Below are 21,542 nucleotides of genomic sequence, written 5' to 3'. Positions count from 1 at the left end.
CTATACATCTCTACATCTCTATTTTGACATGCCTATGCAGGGAGTGGTGATCTGGTCTGAAGATCAGTGCGTTTGTATTGTGTTTATGTCCTCATGGCATGTGGTCAACATTTTTGTCTCTGTTTTTGTTTTTCCCCTCTTGGCCACAGAAAACTTTTGAACTAACTATTCTTTGCTTTGCTGTCTCCCATAGGCAGGATTGTTATAGGATGATTTCCTCATAAGACTCTTCACTCTTGTGGTATATTTTGACACACACACACACACACACACACACACACATACACACACACACACACACACACACACACACACACACAGACACACACACACACACACACACACACACACACACACACACACAAGCTGTATATAATGTAGGCCTGTAGAATTTCTTATTACACACACATTCATGCCTTTGGGGGTCACACCTTTTGTCGGCCATTGTCGCATTCCTAAAGGGGGGTTTTATGATGGTCATCCCTTTGTTTTAACTGTGTGGAGTGGACTGATGGTGTCTGTAACCATAACAGCATCTTGTGTTAAGTCCTGAATATGCACACATCTCATAACTGTCATTGGTTACATGTACTACCATTGGTCAAGTGGAGACTTCTTACAATAACTCAAAGTAACATTTTATAATAATCGACAAGCATTGTGGAGTTGGACATTTATTTACCGTAACTAGTCTTTACTAGTTAATGTTCTGTAAGTCTTTACTGAAAATATGTTTGATCATTCAGAAACTGCCATTTGTGGCTCATGTTACTCTGGTCATGTCTTGGATATTGAATTATCTACTGAGACAGCACAAGCTTTTGTTCTTGTGCAAGTCCCTTGTGGATTCATGGCAGTACACGTGCTCTACATGACCACTCACATGCTCACTCACATGTCTGTGACAACTTATGACATGACATGGCATTTGCTTATAATGATCTGTGAAACATTTACTGTACAGTACACTATATAACAGAATTATCAAGGCTTTCTTCAGCCTTAAAAGAGTTAATTTGTGTATTTGTTTGTATGAATACACAATACACTCATTATTGGCAGTCATTGTAAGCATAGGCACAGTGATGATATGACTTGTATATGGCAATGTAAAGGGGAAAAGTACCTCCTTAAACAAACACAACACCACTCTCAAATTCATAGACAGAGCTATGGATGCTAGGACTGACCATCCATGAGATCAAAATGAGAGTTTTAATCATGTTTTGAAGCTTTACAGTGTTTGTTTACAATTACAGTGTTTACAAACAATGGAGTAAAACAAGCCTATATTGGATTCTAATGAGATAAGACAGTGGAACTAAGCTCATGATGCATTTAGGTATACTCTTCAGTCTTCAAGAATGACTATAAGAGCCCTTTCTTCTTTTTGTCAACACTCCAAAAGTTGAAATCAAACAGAAATTAAACAAAATTAAGTTAAATGTCACACACTCTACCTCCAGTTAGCCGGCAGTTCCTTCCCCTCTCTCTCTCAAAGGTTCGACCATTTCTTCTAAATTAGACCTGCGCAATGCCTACCACCTGGTCTGCATCCATGAGGGAGAAGAGTGGAAGACTGCATTTAACACCCCTCTCAGCCACTTTGAGTACCTAGTCATGCCCTTTGGTCTACCCAAATCCCCTACTGTATTCCAGAACCAGATGATGTTTTAAGGGACATGATAGGATGCTTTATTTTTGTCTACCTAGATTAATTTAATTTTTAATTTAAATTAATTTTTAATTTTTAATTTTAGATGACCTATCATTTTAATACCTAGATGACATTTAAATGTTCTCAAAGGACCTTACTACCCACCAGCAGCATGTCCGCCAGGTGCTCCAAAGGCTGCCGGAGAATCGACTATTTGCCAAGGCAGAGAAGTTTGAGTTCCACGCCGCCTCAGTGTCTTTCCTTGGTTATGTCATCACCCAGGGAGAGGTGCAGATAGACTCTACCAAAGTCACAGCGGTTACTCAATAGCCCGTTCCTACCACCTTGAAGCAGCTGCAGGGTTTCCTGAGATTTGCCCATTTCTACCAGAGATTCATTCACAACTACAATCGCATCGCAGCCCCTCTCTCTGCCCTCACTTTCTTTTTCTGTGCTTTCTTCTTCTTCGACATTGGCAACCAGGAGTTATTAGCAGTTAAGCTGGCCCTGGAGTTGTGGCACCATTGGCTGGAGGGAGCAGTTCACCCCTTTATCGTATGTACGTATCACAAGAACCTCTCCTGCATCCAGTCTGCCAAGCGGCTCAACTCACTCAAGCCAGATAGGCTCTGTTCTTCGGCCGGTTTAATTACACTTTAACTTACCGTCCAGGATCCCGCAACGTCAAGCATGATGCGCTGTATCGTCAGTTTGCTAGGGAAGAGACTGATTCCGATCCAGATTCCATTCTGTCACCTTCATGTTACGTTGCAGCAAAATTGAGGGGAAATTGAGTCCATCGAGTTCAGCAAGACCAGGCCGACCCAGGTAACAGTCCAAGTAACGGTTTATTTGTGCCAGACCACATCCGGTTCTGAAGTTCTCCAGTGGGCCTGTTGCAAACGCGTGACCTGCCACCCTGGTGTGGCCTACAATGGGAGGAGACACTCGGGAATTCGACGCTGCATGCTCCACTTGTGCCCAGAACAAGACCCCGTCTCTAGCCTCTCTTTATTCCTCTGCCTAAATTACCATCTGCGAAGGCCCAACTCATGGTGCAACACGTGTTTAGGATCCATGGACGTGTTTAGGTGTTTAGGATCCATGGACTCCCCACAGACATAGTTTTTCATCACAGGCCGCAGTTCACCTCTCAATTTTGGAAGGCTTTTTGTTCCTTATTGGATCTACCCTCTGTCTGTTTTCCGGTTTCCACCCCGAGTCCAACAGTCAGTCAGAACAGGGAAACCAGGCCCTAGAGACCGCCTCTCTTCATCCAGTCCCACCACCTGGAGTCAGCAGTTACCCTGGGTGGAGTATGCCCATAACACTCTCCCCAGAGTTTCCCCGACCAGGAGAGGGAGGTTAGTGTTCCCTCGGCCCAACATTTCATCCACCACTGCCACCGGACCTGGAAGAAGGCTCGTTCCGTGACCGCCGTCGGATTCCTATTCCCCGCTACTGTGTTGGACAAAGGGTTTGGCTCTCCACCCGCGACCTACACCTCAGGGAGGAGTCCTGCTAACTGTCTCCCAGGTTCATCGGGCTGTTTCGGATCAACAGGATAATCAACCTCTCTGCAGTCCGCCTCTGGCTTCCACGCTCCCTGCGTATCCATCCCACATTCCATGTCTCCCATATCAAGCCTGTTGCCACCAGTTCATCTCCCCTCCTACTGTTTCTCCTCCACCCAGGATTATTGAAGACCACCCGACCTACAGTTGTAGAAAAATATGTTTTCTTGTCTATAGTGTATTGAACAACAACTTATGGTGAACAACAGCATAACAGAATGTTCTGCCAAAATCATTATCTGATTCTGGGAAATATTGTGGAGTGGTTATACCAAGGGGAGGGGGCTTCCTGTTGATGTGACAAATGAATTGTAAGCTATGAATGATCAACACTTTTGTGTGCCACGGTCAGTATGATCTCAGTGGGATATATACTTATATATATACATACTTCTGTGTTCATCAGAGATGGGGATTACTCTGGACCATGCAATCCCTAGACTGATCTCCTTATATTTCTATATTTTATTAATAAAAATACATGATAAAAAAATTCCAATATTCAATATCGACTGAGAGGAAACAAGAATTATCCTCAACCATACACTGTCCGGCGGCTCCTGGATGTGCGCCGCTGGGGCTGTGGGCCCCAATACCTGGTGGGTTGGGAAGGGTATGGTCATGAGGAAGGGTATGGTCATGAGGAAGGGTATGGTCATTGGGAAGGGTATGGTCATTGGGAAGGGTATGGTCATGAGGAAGGGTATGGTCATTGGGAAGGGTATGGTCATGAGGAAGGGTATGGTCATGAGGAAGGGTATGGTCATGAGGAAGGGTATGGTCATTGGGAAGGGTATGGTCATGAGGAAGGGTATGGTCATGAGGAAGGGTATGGTCATGAGGAAGGGTATGGTCATGAGGAAGGGTATGGTCATGAGGAAGGGTATGGTCATGAGGAAGGGTATGGTCATGAGGAAGGGTATGGTCATGAGGAAGGGTATGGTCATGAGGACGGGTATGGTCATGAGGAAGGGTATGGCCATGAGGAAGGGTATGGTCATGAGGAAGGGTATGGTCATGAGGAAGGGTATGGTCATGAGGAAGGGTATGGTCATGAGGAAGGGTATGGTCATGAGGAAGGGTATGGTCATTGGGAAGGGTATGGTCATTGGGAAGGGTATGGTCATGAGGAGCGCTGTTAGGTCCCTCGCTGCCAGATCCTGGATCCCTCACTCATCTCCACATTCCATAGGGAGCATCTGGACCTTCCCAGATGTGTGCCAGATGGCATCTGTGGGGGGGGGGGGGTGGTTACTGTCACGCCCTCTTCCTCCAGTTAGCCAGCAGTTCCTTCCTCTCTCTCTCTTTCTGATTACAGGAGTGGAGTCAGGTGTGGAATCAGGTGTTCCAACTGTTTTTTGATTGATTGATTGATTGATTGAAAACTTTATTAGAAGATTTGCAGAAGTAGGTACATGAAAGTACATATTACATACAAGGTCATCTAAAAGGATAAAAACCCGCCCCGCGGTGGTGTAGCGGTCTACGCACTGGCCGCTAGTGCATGCTGCCCACCGGGGCCGGGGTTCGTATCCCGGCTCGCCACATCCAGATATGGCCGAGGCACACGGGAAGCGGCATATTGGCCGGCCGCTTCCGAGGGGGGTATAGGAGTATTTCTGGACTAGGATCCGTCGCGCAACACCGCCCCCTGGGGTGCCGGAATAACGGTACTGGGCTCGAGGAGCCAGTCAGCCTAGTCTGCCTGGCGCCCTCCTCTGGGACTGCCGGCCACGGGGTCGGGCGGCGGATCCAATGCAATAGGCAGGGGATAATTGGATGCTAAGTTGGGTTAAATTGGCTACCAAATTGGGTGAAAAAGGGATAAAATCTGAAAAACAAATTTTTACAAAAAAAAAAAAAAAAAAAAAAAAGGATAAAAACCCAAGAAAGCCACTGGCTTATTTCAATTGGGGTCCTTGATTTCACCCCAATTGTTCACTATTTCACCCCAATTGTTCACTTTTTCCCCATGAGTAGCCTTGCCATAAATACTTGGTCCAGACTATGCTGCCAGATCGTAGCTTCAGTTACACTGTTAGTCACGCTTCCAGCTTTACTAATATATCTGCTCCGCCAGTATCTTTAGTATCTTAACCTGTGTTTCTCTGTGCCTACAGTACCTCTGCCTGACTCCTGCTGCTGACTCCTCCCTCCTGCCTGACCCACCTGCCCTGTTCTACTGTCTGTCCGTCCTGCCTGCATGCCTGCCCGCTCTGCCTACCTGCCTGCCAGTCCTCCCTGTCTGCCTGCCTGTCGGCCTGCTTGCCTGCCTGTCCACCCCTGCCAGCCTGCCAACCCCTGCCTGCCAGCCCTGCCAACCCCTCTCTGCCTCCCCAGCCTACTGACCTGCCCAACCAGCCTTCCCTTGGAGCTCTGCCCCTTCCCCTCATTCCCTCAATAAATACACTCAGTCTTTGGGTTTTACCATCATTTGACTCCCTGTCTGTGTTTTGCGCTTGGGATCACCAGTCTGACCGGCACATTAAAGTAGAGATTCTCATCTTTTCACTTTTTTTTATACATAGACCCCTATTTTAGGGTACCCAAAAGTAATGGGACAATTGGTGGGACTATGCATAAAAAGTGGTGTAATTTCTGAATGGTGAAACCAATATGTTAAAATGCTCAAAAAGAAGCCAGAAGAAGTAGCTTTTTGGATATCACAATTTCTCAAGCCAGCAAACTACAGGATTGACTGGGCGTGACTTCCTGAGCTTTTTGTTCCTTAGTTCAATGTTTTTCAGCTGGCTGTGATGTTGATCAATTCGTTACAATTCATAATTTCTTTGTAAGGGGGTAAACTCACAAAATCTGCAGGGGGTGAAATACTTATTTTCCCCACTGTAAGTTAGCCAACAGGTAGTTTAATACAAGGCAAGGCAAGGCAAGGCAAGTTTATTTGTATAGCACATTTCATACAACAGGGGCAATTCAAAGTGCTTTACATGCATTATTTAAAAATACAGCAAGAGGAGCATAAGAAAATAAATATTACAATGGATAAAAGCAAATATAAGAAGTAAATAGATAAAACATTTAAAAAGACAATAGTTAATGGAAAAAGACATTGATAGAAGTGTTTGTGTTTAATCATAACTGGTGCAAAACATGAAGGTTTTTAGCTTAGATTTAAATATTTTAAGGGTTTGGGCCTGTTTGATTTCTTCAGGGAGTTTGTTCCAGGAGCATGCAGCAGCGTGACTGAAAGCTTCTGCACCGTGTTTTGTTTTTACTCTTGGAATTATTAGCTGATTTGTCTCAGCTGACCTTAGGGACCTTGCGGGAATATAGGGTGGGAGGAGATCTGATATGTATTTCGGTCCAAGACCATTTTGTGATTTGTATGTAATTAGGAGGATTTTGAATTCAATTCTCTGAGAGACTGGTAGCCAGTGCAGGGATCTCAGGATTGGTGTAATGTGTTCAAATTTCTTTGTTTTTGTTAGGACCCTAGCAGCAGCGTTTTGGATGAGCTGCAATTTACGAACAGCTCCTTTAGATAGGCCTGTTAGTAGACCATTACAATAATCAAGTCTACTCGAAACAAATGCATGGATGAGTTTTTCAAGGTCTTGCTTGGACATGAAACCTCTCATTCTTGTTATGTTTTTCAGGTGATAGTAGGCTGATTTAGTTATCGAGTTTATGTGGCTGTTGAAGTTTAGATCGGAGTCTAGAATTACTGACCTGTTTTTTAGTGTGAAGAGAGAGAGAATCAAGTTTTGCACTGACTTTCGATCTTTTGTCAGGTGCACCGAATACAATTATCTCTGTTTTGTCCTTGTTTAGTTGGAGGAAGTTTTGTGTCATCCAGGCGTTTATTTGCTCAATGCAATTACAGAGATTGTCAATGGGACTATAGTCGTTCGGTGAGAGGGCTATGTAGATTTGAGTGTCATCCGCATAGTTGTGGTAGGCAATTTTGTTCTTTTTTATGATGTGTCCCAATGGAAGCATGTAGAGCTTGAATAGAAGGGGGCCAAGGATTGACCCTTGGGGAACCCCACATGTCATTTTAATTTGGTCAGATACAAAGTTGCCAATGGAGACATAGTAGCTTCTGTCCTGTAGGTAGGATCTAAACCAGTTTAGGGCAGTGCCCGAAAGTCCTACCCAGGTTTTTAGTCTATCTATTAGAATGTCATGGTCTACAGTGTCAAAGGCAGCACTAAGATCTAGTAGTACCAAAACTGAGATTTTTCCGGAGTCTGTGTTTACACGAATGTCATTAAGGACCTTAATAAGGGCCGTTTCAGTGCTATGTAGGGGGCGAAAGCCTGATTGAAAGTCATCAAAGAGATCATTTAGGGTCAAATAATTGCTAAGTTGTTCGTGGGCAACCATTTCAATAATTGTTCCTGTACAGGGAAGGTTTGATATGGGTCTGTAGTTGTTTAGTACAAATGGGTCTAGGCCGTTCTTTTTTAGTCGAGGCTTAATAACTGCAGTTTTCAGGGCTTCAGGGAAGATTCCTGATGAAAGGGAGATGTTAATTATTTGTATTAGTTCGCCTGCCATGCAGCTAAATATGTTTTTAAAAAAGCTTGTTGGCAGGACATCAAGGGCACAGGTGGATGGTTTAAGACGTGACATGATTTTATCTAGGGTCTTGTAATCAATGGTGTTAAATTGTGACATGGTTGTTATGTCCGCCCTATTTGGGGTTGTTAATGGGGACATGTTTTTCATGCCTGACACAGAAGACCTAATGCCTTGTCTAATGGTTTCTATTTTATTGTTAAAAAAGGATGCAAGCTCATTGCATTTACTAGTTGAGTGAAATTCCTGAGCAATGGGTGTTGGGGGATTTGTTAGTCTGTCAACAGTTCTGAAAAGAATGCGGGCATTATTGATGTTATTGTTTATGATCTTAGAGAAAAATGATTGCCTGGCACTTCTTATTTCTAAGTTATAGTTTTGAAGATACTCTTTATAGATATCATAGTGGACTTGAAGGTTTGTTTTTCTCCATCTGCGCTCTGCTTTACGATATTCTCTTTTTTGGGTCTTTACGGATGGGGCAGTTCTCCAGGGAGCTTTTTGCTTACCAGAGATGCATTTGGATCTAATGGGTGCAATATCATCAATGGTTTTTGTGATTTTTAAGTTGATATCGTGTAGAAGGTCATTTACTGAGGTTGGAATAGAAGTTTGGGGGGGGGCTAGGGAAAAGGCCTGTGTGAACAGTGCACTGGTCTTTTCATTGATATATCGTTTGGAAATAGTTTTAGACATAGTTTGAATAACAGGAAAGGATACGTCAAAGAATATGCAACAGTGGTCAGACAGGGCAATGTCAGTTACAACAACATTTGAAATATCTAGGCCTTTGGTGATGATAAGGTCCAGAGTGTGACCTCGATTATGAGTAGGGAGGTTCACATATTGTTGAAGTTCAAAAACATCTAACAGAACAGAGAGTTCTTTGGCTTTGTTGTCCTCTGAGTTATCTACATGAATATTGAAATCACCAGCAATGATACAAAATATAACACTGTGCTAACTCAAACATGTCCAACTTTAACTACATAATGTTCTTATCTTTACAGGTTCTTTTTTATCTGTGCACATTGTCGATCTCGATGTGAGTGAAATCTCACAATAGCCTTCTTGTAGGATCCAAAGGCTTTTACAATCTTTTTACAGCTTTAGGGAGAGTAAAGGATGACAATCACCAGGACGAAACCCACGCAATTGTCAAAGTGCCAGCCCTGAACAATGAGAAAGGCTTCATCTGATCAACTACCGGTACTCATCTAGTGTCAGCTGTTATCTGTACTTGCTGGGATCAATGTCTGAAAGCTAGTGTTGGCTATAATGGGAGGGATGTAAAATGCAAACAAATTATAATTGGCTTATTTGATTGAGTTTTACGACCCAGAGCACCTATCAAAAACAGAAGCATTTGATGGAGAGTAGCAGGGCTGGATGTAAAGAGTACTGGATGCTAATTTAATCTTCAAAGTTCAAACCAAAACCCTGGAAATTACAATGCTTACTTTAATTTAGAGGGCCTTCACGTGGCCTTGACCTGGCCCATTAGCCCAGACAGTTTTTAGTTATGTGTGTTACTTCCTTAGATACAGCCCAGGTCAGGGCCAAACCAGCAAGCACAATAAAATACTACTTGTGTGTGTGTGTGTGTGTGTGTGTGTGTGTGTGTGTAAGACACGTAAGACATGTAATCATGACGATACATAGACTTGTCTAAGAATGCATTTCACCATGTAAATTCCCAAAATAGTGAAGATACCACCGCTCACCATGATCTGACTTAGCTGAGGTGCTGCAGTTGAAGAGTATCAGATAGAGGGCAAAAAAGCAGCATCCTCACACGCAAATCTGTGCAAAAAACTTTGTTTATTGCGAGCTTTTGGTCTCTTCAAGCAATCGACCATGTAAACAACAGCTGTATGACGAGTTTGTATGACGCAGTTTGCAGAGACTGAAGAGACGTGCAATGCATTTTGGGGAAGTTGAGTATGAAAAGTATCCTCACGCCACATACTCAGAAATGTTGGCGAATCTAGTATACATCCGGGCATTTCTCGCTTACACAAATGTCACATACTATGCAGTGTGAACGCTCTACATACTAAAATCTACTTCATACATAGTATGAATAGTATGCTAGTATGCTATTCCGAACACAATTTCACAAAGGACCATTACGTGAGCAGTCTATTTAATTTGGTGTGTATACTTGATGAGTTTTAAGGGTCTACTACTAAAAGACCCTCATTCATTTTTAATTAATTAATTAATTTTGCCATTTAGCAGACGCTTTTATCCAAAGCGACTTACAATTACGAATTACAGGGACATTCCCCCTGGAGTAACTGAGGGCTAAGTGCCTTACTCTAGGGCACACTAGTAGTGGTGTGGTTTGAGGCGGGATTTGAACTCACAACCTTCCGATCACAAGTCCAACTCACTATCCACTAGACCACCACTACCCCATACTAGACCACCACTACCCCTCAATCAGACTCAGATTGAAGTTCATGTGGAAAAGATAGACACAATGATATTCAGTAACTTGTGATGAAATTAAATTACAGAATGGTTTTGGGTACTGTACTGTATACATTTACTACTACTACTACTACTACTACTACTACTACTACTACTACTACTACTACTACTACTACTACTACTACTACTACTGCTGCTGCTGCTGCTGCTGCTGCTGCTGCTACTACTACTACTACTACTACTACTACTACTACTACTACTACTACTACTACTACTACTACTCCTACTACTACTACTACTACTACTACTACTACTACTACTACTACTACTACTACTACTACTACTACTACTACTACTACTACTACTACTGCTACTACTACTTCTACTACTACTACTACTACTACTACTACTACTACTACTACTACTACTACTACTACTACTACTACTACTACTACTACTACTACTACTACTACTACTGCTGCTGCTACTACTACTACTACTACTACTACTACTACTACTACTACTACTACTACTACTACTATTACTACTACTACTACTACTACTACTACTACTACTACTACTACTACTACTACTACTACTACTACTACTACTACTACTACTACTACTACTACTACTACTACAGACTCATACAAACATAGAGGCTCCCTCTTTTCAAAGTAAAAGATGTGCAAACGAGCAGTAGTAATTAAACAGAATTAAGAATCCTGCATGCATAAACATTGCAATAGCAGATTTTATTAGAATTATGTTAAATTACACCCTCAGTCCCAACTTCTTGTTAAGCTCCAGGTTGACTTACCAAAGAGGAACATGTTTGTAAGCTACATGTAACCTTTTACTCAATCACATTGTTTCCTTGGATGATTCCCCTGTGTGCACCAACAGTAGTGACGACAGTCTTTCTAATTGGTCACAGTTCTAAACGCTCAGCTCAACTAGTTCCTATAAATTCTTGTAAGTTCCTGACATGACATGAAGACAACATCATGGCCAGGCTGGATGTCACAGAGACCCTTGGCGGCATCTCCTTCCCTGGGCATATGCACACCCAGGAGTCCCTACACAACGCTATTCATTTCCAGTTCCAGGACACGGACACAATCATTGTCACCTATCCTAAATCAGGTGAGAACTCAACACCTCTATCACACTTCAGCTGTGTCACAGCAGATTAGATATATTACAGTACTGGCCACAGATATTTCTAAATTCTCTCCCTTTCACACACAAATCAGTTGGCTAGTACTCAATGCTTTTTCCATCCTGGTTGATATGAATGCACAGTTTCAGTTTACTTTGGCGTTGGTATGGTAGTCTGGAGAATTTTTTGATTAGTTGATCTCACTTGGATGGAACGCAGTTAAAACAAGGTTGCAATTTCATTGTTAGCTTGCAACATTACAGAAAACCTTGAGGAAAACCTGATTCTGTTTTGCCAGAAGTGTAGAAGAAGTGTACACAAAAGAAGTGTACACAGAAGTGTACACAAAATCATGATGAAAGCTTTACAACTTTTCTGCTTGAAAACAACAAAAAAGAGACATTATAGTGTGTCTATGTTAAATGCTTATCAAACGTGGTCAGCAGTCTTTTTTATTAAAATTGGAGGTGGGGAAATCGATGGTAATAGTAGTTTGTCCACTGATGTCATTAATCAAGGATCAGGTTGAGGTTTGTGTCCTGAAATCTAAAGACATTGCATGAAGTTGCTCCTATGGCACAAATCTAGTTGGTACCGGTGTGGAACACCTCTCTTTGGAGCTTTGCCCAAGCAAGGTATTCGATTAATTTCATGTGTGGAAAGGTGTCACTAATTCCCACCCCTCTTTAACGACTTTCCGTCATGGATTTCCCCAGGCTTTCAGAAACTAGAGAAAGCATGGTCTCAATCAGGTTAAGTTGATGGCTTCTCAGAAATGGTTTCTCTCAACTGACCACCTGTCTGTACGATTGTGGTTGAGGGATCATATGATACATCGTCAGTGACATTTAAGAGAGGGGTAATGCAGTATACAGTTCTCCCTCCCTCCCTTTCTCTCTCTCTCTCTCTCCCTCCCTATCACACACACACTCTTTCCCTCCTTCCTACTCCTCCATTTCTTTCCCTCTGAGTATTATACAGTATGCAACATTCTCTCCCTGGTTATAGGGACCACCTGGATGCAGGAAATAGTCACTCTTGTGTACAGCAGAGGGGACATACACCTCTCCAAAACTGTGCCTAACTGGGAGCGGGCCCCCTGGCTGGAACAATATTACTCTGCAGAGGTGCTGAGGGCTACCCAGGGGCCCCGTATCATAACCACTCATCTGCCCTACCACCTGCTGGCCCCTGCCCTCCAGGGATCCAAAGCCAAGGTAATGTAACCAGCTTGGTTCAAACCTGGGTAGTCTGTGCACCGCAAGACAGACATTGTGTCAGCGCATTGTGACAGTACTCTGCATCCCTCTTAGGTAATCTATGTCTACAGAAACCCCAAAGATGTTGTAGTGTCGTATTACAACTTCCATAAAATGGCCAAATTCCTTCCAGAGCCCAAGTCATTCGAAGAGTTTCTAAAGGGTTTTCTAGAGGGCACAGGTGAGCTGACAGTAATTATGTACCTCCAGCTGGTCTGAGGTCTGTATGTATCTACATTTGGTCCTCATGTTGATGTGTTGGAGTCTGATCTAATCCAACATTGGTTTATGTTGGTGTGTCTCTGATTCTGACTGCCTTTTTTGCAGTGTGCTATGGGCCTTGGTTTGATCATGTGAAAGGCTGGACCAGTCAAGCAGGAGTCATGGAAACCTTTTTCTACATCTCGTATGAGGAGATGTGGCTGGTAAGAGAACCCTCATATACCGGTAATCTAAATCTGCAGTTTTATTTGTCATCAAATTCTCCGCAGAGCAGGTATCCCTAAATGTTTCATGGACTCACTCCACTTCTCTGCTGTAAAGCTGTTATGTTACTTTTCTAAATTGTATTACTTCTGACCATGATTATCATATTGCAGAACAATGTCCGTATAAGGCCATCAAGACTTGCTAGTCAGATGTGACACAGAAACATTTGCTTATTAGCAGAAATATGAATAGTCCTCAGACTTTTGTCAAGTGATGATGTGTGCAAGAATATTATCTAAGCCAGAGTTTAGAAATCACTTTGTTTAGACCAAAACAGCGCTCTTCACTTTATCATGTGATCTTATTCCTTAATCACCACTGATTTATCGTGGCCATTTTTGGCAACTCAAATCTACATACTGGACCTTTAAGTAGAAAACCAAATATTGTGTCTGCAGTGTAATATTCACTGTGTGAACGCTTGGTCTCCTAACCTAGCGTTCCACAGATTGTGTTATTCCTAAATAGTTATGGAAGGCTCTTGTGATAGCGCCCCTCTCTGCTGAAATTCATAATAAGTATATCTAACTCCACTGATCTTATATCTATGCTTGACTCAGGACCTCAGAGGCTCAATAGAGAGGATCAGCTCTTTCCTGCAGTGCTCCCTGGTGGCAGAAGAGATAACCAGCTGTCAAAGACAGTGCAACTTCAGCAGCATGAGAGACAATTCCATGGTGAACTACACACTGATTCCGCAGGAGATCATGGACCATAGCAAAGGACAATTCATGAGGAAAGGTGAAGCAAACTTGGGTTGAAATATAATTAAATTTTTTATGGAAAAATAATAATGTTTATTTCAAAAGGAGGGATAGTTTAAAAAGTGCTTAAAACATAGGGGAATGTGATTTCTGTCAAGAGCAATAGGAGGACAGTTCCTGAATGCAGAAGTTCACTCTGGGGTTGGTTGGGAGAGAGCTGACTTGTAGGAGTGATAAGCTTTCATACTTGAGCTTGATTGTCAACTGTTTGAAGCTGCCATCCCTCAAGCCCTCCAGCATCTTGGCAATGCGCGCCATAACAGTAAGTAAGGAGTCCTCTGCGTAGCCAGTGTAGGGCTGCGCTGAGCCATAGTCCATGATGGTCAGCTCCATCAGGTACTTTGCCAGCCCATACTCAGGTTGTAGTCCCCGGTTGTAGTTCAGGGCTTTCAGAATGGTTCCCTCCATGCGCAGGATGTCAGCACAGGAGCACGTGAAGTCAGTCACATCTGCAAAGTCTCCCACCACTGGGGGATAGATTTCCTCATACTTTGCTGCAATCAGCATTGCAGTAACACCAACCAGCTGCAGAGACTTCCTTGCCAGAGAAAGCGATCAACGATTCCGACGGTCATGAAGAGGGTCTCCTGAACCAATTTAAAAACTTTGTGGACTTGGACCAGCCAGTCTATTAGAATACGCCGCATCTGAGCAGTCACATCCCTGACTTCCAGATAACATGGTCTGATAGCCATGGCTATCAGGTGAGCGTAAATGTCCTTCACGTATTCGGTGCACAGATTGGCATCACCTTCCTCTGTCGTGTCCACATCTGGGATGTTGTTGAGCAGCGCATGCGAGGCAGCCTGTGACACGCACCCCTCGTCCTGAGTGTCCCCCTGACTCTGGGGCTCCTCAATGATCGATGTAATGACAATCTCTATAGCCTCCTCAGTGAGGTCCACATTCTCTTTATCCTCCTCTGAAGCAGCATCTTCATTTGGCCTTTCCTCTACACCTGGTTTACGTTGAACTGGTTTCTCTAAACCAATGCTCCTCTCCTACAGGACGCACACTTTGTTCTCCAAGCCCACAACCCTGGACTCCAGGGCTGTCACGTTATCCTCCGTTGCTGATACCCGGCTCTCAGCTTCCGTGATGCGCTTTGTGTTAGACTCCAGTCGTGTTGTGATATTGTTCAGTGTTGTTGAGAACTCTTCACATTTATTTTCCATCATGGTAGATATTTTCTCAATAACATACTGAGATATGTCCATATCCACCCAGCTAGCAATTTTTGGTTCTAAAAATGTTCAAAGAATGTTACCTAGAACGTTCTCGTAATGTTTTCAGCGGGAAGTTTTCTTTAAGTTCCCAGAATGTTCTAGGATAACGTTCTCTAAAAACATTTTTAAAATGTTGTGTGATAACCTTCTTAAAATGTTAAGTGACAACATTGCTAGAACATTATGCCCTAATGTTCTTGAAAACGTTTTCAGCGGGAAGTTTTCTTCAAGTTCCCAGAATGTTCTAGGATAACGTTCTCTAAAAACATTTTTAAAATGTTGTGATAACCTTCTTAAAATGTTAAGTGACAACATTGCTAGAACATTATGCCCTAATGTTCTTGAAAACGTTTTCAGTGGGAAGTTCCCAGAATGTTCTAGGATAACGTTCTCTAAAAACGTTTTTAAAATGTTGTGATAACCTTCTTAAAATGTTAAGTGACAACATTGCTAGAACATTATGCCCTAATGTTCTTGAAAACGTTTTCAGTGGGAAGTTCCCAGAATGTTTTAGGATAATGTTCGGTAATAACCTTCTTAAAATGTGAGTTGACAATATTGCTAGAACATTACACCTTATGTTCTCAAAACATTTTCAGCTTAAGTTTTTTGTTTGTTCCCAGAATGTTTTAGGATAACGTGTGTTACGTTTTGGAATAATGTTTTAAATGTAGAGTGGTGTTGGACCCATGTGCGGTGCGGTGCGACTCAGAGGAATTGAGGTCGAGACATGAATAAAATAAAGTTCTCTTTACTGAGATGAATACACTGAATATCCATAGGACCGTGATACAGAACCACAGAAAAATAAAGGAGAGCAAGCAAGGCTCTGCGTAGCGAGTCGATAACTAATAACAAAAACAAAACACTTGCGAGTAGCAAAAACAAAAGATGAGCAAACAAGGCTCCGTTTACAAAAAGCAAACTTCACTTAAACACAAACAAATCAAAACACACATATAGTCGATATAATACCTGGAAGTAGCGACAGGTAAGGTAAAGTCCTCCAGGACCGAAAGGACAGGGACAAGTATCAAGCACAATATTCTTAAGGGAAAGACGAGGGTTCACAAGACGCTAACAAGTACGAACAACTGACAAGGGAACAGGGAAATGGGACACACCTAAATACACATACAAACACTCACAGGTGACAATAATCACGTAATTAGTCCAGGGCTGGAGTGATGCTGCTCTTCAACCAGCAGAGGCATCGGGGAGTCATCCTCGCTGACCCCCCTCGTAACAAACGTGCTCTAAAAACCATTCTAAAAACGTTTGCTTATAACCTTCTTAAAATGTTTACTGAAAACCCTGTTAAAACATTATGCCCAAACATTCTTAAAATGTTTTTAGCTAAACGTATTAACACATGTAAAAGTTTGATAACATCAATATTTAAATCTTTCAACATAATGTATCATTATTTATTAACATTAACAACAGAGGTGAGACAGGGAGAGGCAGCCACAGCTTCATTTGAGAACATAAAAAAAAAAGAGCAAAACATCATAATATACTGTACATACTGAAAACATGGAAGTCAGAACCTATCATCACTGCAACAGTACATATCTCTGACAGTACATATCCTCATGACAGACAGGCATTCCCAAAGTGTTGATTGCTTGATTTAGTCCTTGAACAGTGTGGGGCTTCTGCTCCCCTCAAGTGCTGCTGCTGCACCTGGACACATTCTTAAACATCATCCCTGGACACATCCTTACTCTGAACTCTGTCCTCAGTCACAGATGGTCCACCTGTATCACTGTCCTCAGTCATGGATGGTCCACCTGTATCACTGTCCTCAGTCATGGATGGTCCACCTGTATTATCCACCTGCATTATAACAAAAATAGTATTTAAAATCAGAATAGTTTCTGATTCATCAGAAGTCTTTTTGGTAGCCCTTTAAATTACATGCCGTTAATTATGCAGTAATTACTGTAAATAACCAAGTAATATCCATGTAAAATAGACATGTAGAATGCTAGTAATTGTGCTAGCTAGATTGCTATAGCTTGCTAGCTAGCTAGCTAGCTCCCAAACCTGGCCCAAACTTTTGGGCTGGTAGATTTGCTTCACTCACCAGCCAAAAAACCAACAACAATGACGTTAATCTATTGAGTGGCTGGTAAAATCTGAACGTTCACCAATTTGTCGATTTGGACGGTGGATAAAAGTTAATTTTGCGCCCAGCTTCCTAGAAATTTCTGACAACACACACGCTCAACGTTATTCGCATTAACGGTTAGTTTGTGGTCAAGAAAGTAAATGTATCCATACAAAGTAACGATAATCAATTAAAAACAGTTATTGTAACCTTACTGTGTAATCCACAGTGTCCCGTTCCCTTGTGCTGTCTTCAACTAAAACCGTCTACCTGTGCCCGACCACTGAACATCTCAGTCAGGCTTAGTGAAATCTAATCAGAGTCGTTTGATTGGTCTGAAATCTAATCAGAGTCGTTTGATTGGTCTGCCACGTCCTCAGCCTCCTCGGTTATTGGTGCAAGTCTGAAACTTGAATTTTTAATAATATCCCAAAAACATTTTAAGAATGTTTGGGCATAATGTTTTAACAGGGTTTTCAGTAAACATTTTAAGAAGGTTATAAGCAAACGTGTTTAGAACGGTTTTTAGAGCACGTTATCCTAAAACATTCTGGGAACAAACAAAAAACTTAAGCTGAAAATGTTTTGAGAACATAAGGTGTAATGTTCTAGCAATATTGTCAACTCACATTTTAAGAAGGTTATTACCACACATTTGTAGAATGTTTTTTGAGAACATTATCCTAAAACATTCTGGGAACTTAAAGAAAACTTCCCGCTGAAAACATTTTCAAGAACATTAGGGCATAATGTTCTAGCAATGTTGTCACTTAACATTTTAAGAAGGTTATCACACAACATTTAAAAAATGTTTTTAGAGAACATTATCCTAGAACATTCTGGGAACTTAAAGAAAACTTCCCACTGAAAACATTTTCAAGAACATTAGGGCATAATGTTCTAGCAATGTTGTCACTTAACATTTTAAGAAGGTTATCACACAACATTTTAAAAATGTTTTTAGAGAACATTATCCTAGAACATTCTGGGAACTTAAAGAAAACTTCCCGCTGAGAACATTTTCAAGACATTAGGGCATAATGTTCTAGCAATGTTGTCACTTAACATTTTAAGAAGGTTATCACACAACATTTTAAAAATGTTTTTAGAGAACATTATCCTAGAACATTCTGGGAACCTAAAGAAAACTTCCCGCTGAAAACATTTTCAAGAACATTAGGGCATAATGTTCTAGCAATGTTGTCACTTAACATTTTAAGAAGGTTAACACACAACATTTTAAAAATGTTTTTAGAGAACATTATCCTAGAACATTCTGGGAACTTAAAGAAAACTTCCCGCTGAAAACATTACGAGAACATTCTAGGTAACATTCTTTGAACATTTTTAGAACAAAACATTGCTAGCTGGGAATGTTCTTCCTTTGTTATCGTGTAACATTGTGGGAACATTTTATAAAAGAACATTCTATAATCTGTTACCTAAACAATGTCCCCAAAACATCCTTGGAATGTTGCAGGTAAAACGTTCTTCCTTTGTTTACATATCACATTACAGGAACATTCTAGAAAAAACGTTTTGTGATCTGAGGCATCAATAACATCCTGAAAACATTATCGAATGTTGCTTTGAAAATGTCCATTCTTTGTTATCATGTAACATTGTGGGAACATTTTATAAAAGAACATTCTATAATCTGTTACCTAAACAATGTCCCCAAAACATCCTCAGAATGTTGCACCTAAAACGTTCTTACTTTGTTAACATTTAACGTTATAGAAACATTATTTGAAATGGTAAACATCCTTAAAATGCTCTTTGAACATTAGATGAAAACGTTTTCTTTAAAACATTAGCAGAACTTGTAGGGAATGTTAGCCAATGTTGTGGGAATATTCCCTGCTAGCTGGGCAGAGCCTCAGAATCGACGGCACGTGCCCCTTCTCCATTGCTAGCTAGCAACATTTTCTCCTTGAGTAGAGTTTCAGACTAACTTTTTTATGGTTGCAACAAAATTAAGTAAATAGTCAAATATAGCTCATTAGTAGGGGGAGCTCAGCAACAGTCGACTGCTCAGGGTGACGACATCACGTGACCATAATTTGATTTTTAATTAATTATTTTAATTTGGGGGAAAAATCATTAATGTTTAATTACTTGTGCGCTGCAGAACCAATGGAGTAGTCCCAAAATAGTCTGGGCAAGCCAAATTAACTTAATCAAGCGCACCTCTAGATTGAAGATTCAAATACTATCTCAAGCCAGGCTGAGGGTTGCACTGTTGGAACTATGGAACGAGGCTGACCATAACAGATAATGAATATACTTCCCTGTTTGCAGGAAAAATTGGAGACTGGAGAGGCACCTTCACAGCAGAGCAATGTCTTTATTTCGACAGCGTCTACTTCTTCCAGATGAAGGACAACCCACTGACCTTGCGGTGGGAGTGTCCTGAAGAGGGGTGTCCTGACAAAGAGGTGTCCTCATAGTTATAACCACTAGAGGGTGCATTCCCCTAAATGACCTGTGATTATATACTGTAGTGTAGGGAGCCCCATGTAATTGAGTCTGAAGGGTAAACCACAGGGAGTGTGTCCCTAGATAAAGTCCACATGAGAGCAGCACAACAAAACATCAACATAGATACACTTTAGCAAGTTTAGCTGATCAGTTGTTAGTAAAAATGTATTATATTAACAATATATAATTAAATACATATATTTTAGGGGCTTACTGTAAGATCATCAACATGCTACACTGGGATGTAAATGTTAACCTACCCATCAGCACAGAAATATTACCTGCTACCCCAGAAGCATGAACACCCTAGTAAAAAAAAAAGAAAAACTGCATTGGGTAAGAGCTGGCATTTTGCTCATGGGCCAGCTCTGGGATGTGATATCTGGACCTCATACCTTCCTGTCATTACTGGTCCACTTTTGGTCTAAATGTGGGGGACCAGTACTAGGTGAGAGTTGGATCTTTCTCATGGGCCAGCTTTGTTATGAGAAATGTGGCCCTAATACGTTCCTGTGTAGTTACTGGGCCATCTGTGGTCTAAATGTGGGGCACGAGTATCGGTTGACAATTGGAACTTTGCTGATGCTTACGCCAGGGCCACACTGGCTACCTCTACCTGCTGTGGCTCTCATGTGTGCGGTGTCCGCACAGACAGTGTTCCTGCTGCTGCCAGCCCTATCTTTGTACATTTTGGCCATCAGTAATACAATGTTTAATATGTGTTATAATGTTTTGCTCTAAATCAGTTGGACACCTGTAAAAAGTCCTACCATGAAAAGCCTTTTGAAAGCGGCAGTTGGTGGTTGTCGTGACAACTCACTCTAAGCTATCGTCAAACTGAGTTCGCTAGGTGTCAAACAAACGTCCCTAAAGTAAAAAAAAATAAATACTCAATCAAAATACTGAGTTATGTAATGCAACATTTCCCACTGAAAATCAACAGGCAGGCTTGTAAAGTCTATACAGTTTTTTTATGCTAACGATACAATATTTTAGAGTTAGACTGTCTTGTGTGTGTGTATGTGAATGCTCAGAGCACTTATCATCACCAGGTGTTTCTTAGGAATGTAGGAGTACTATTCAGGGGTGACATATGCCTAAGTCTCTGTGGCCTTGGCGATTTGAGCCTGAAACTGTGATTACTGCCCTAGAAGCATCAATGAACACGCCTCAGCACAGACAACACCCACGCTATAGTTTTAATACATCTTGACCTGGTCACAAGCACAGAGAATGGCTCTGCCGTGATTAATAGTTGGCCAATCAGCGTTCTAGGACCTATGTAGGTACGGGGCGTGCCCAAGCCCAAAGGAGTATCATATGCAACTGTAAATGAGATACCGGGACTCACTCTGGGGCAAATATTCTTCTGATACTGTCTCACTGAGAGTCCAGCGCTGCTTTCTACCCTGCCTGTGATCTTCAATAAACAACCACGTGTGCAATAGAGAAAATCCTCTCCAGTCTTCTTTGACCTGTTCTTTGAGGTTTGAGCTGTCCTTTGAACCGGGGATAACATCACTCAGTCATAGTCAATAGTCACACACTTCCTGTGGCCATGTTTATAACATATCCCAATCTGGGTTTAGAGCACTATGTTGGCTAGACGGTACACAAAAACACACATTTTGAGTCATTTTAAAAAGTACAATAACCAAGCCCTGATTTTCCGTCACTTTTACATTTGCAATAGGAATACATGGTTGCAATTTACTGGGTTGTTTCTGGAATAATCTGCAAACCCAATCAGAACAGATAATGAAAGCAAAATCACGGAATGAGATTATATCACACATATTGTATACTGCAACATAGCATTTTAATCTACATTACATTATG

General features: G+C 41.7%; 1 protein-coding gene across 1 annotated transcript; it reads left to right on the top strand.

Moving 5' to 3' along the window:
- Positions 1 to 11,216: 11,216 nt before the first annotated feature.
- sult5a1 (sulfotransferase family 5A, member 1) lies at positions 11,217 to 19,672 on the top strand (the record flags this gene model as incomplete). The annotated part of the gene is made up of 6 exons (XM_080529056.1): positions 11,217 to 11,355; positions 12,380 to 12,588; positions 12,685 to 12,811; positions 12,958 to 13,055; positions 13,680 to 13,860; positions 19,524 to 19,672. The coding sequence occupies 6 exons, from the start codon at positions 11,217 to 11,219 to the stop codon at positions 19,670 to 19,672; spliced, it is 903 nt and encodes a 300-aa protein (XP_080385182.1).
- Positions 19,673 to 21,542: the final 1,870 nt, after the last annotated feature.

This window comes from Nansenia antarctica (genome assembly GCF_963989245.1).
Source record: "Nansenia antarctica genome assembly, chromosome: 4".
Taxonomy (NCBI): domain Eukaryota; kingdom Metazoa; phylum Chordata; class Actinopteri; order Argentiniformes; family Microstomatidae; genus Nansenia; species Nansenia antarctica.
Note: the sequence above shows the minus strand (reverse complement) of the source record. Positions and strands in the feature narration are given on the sequence as shown.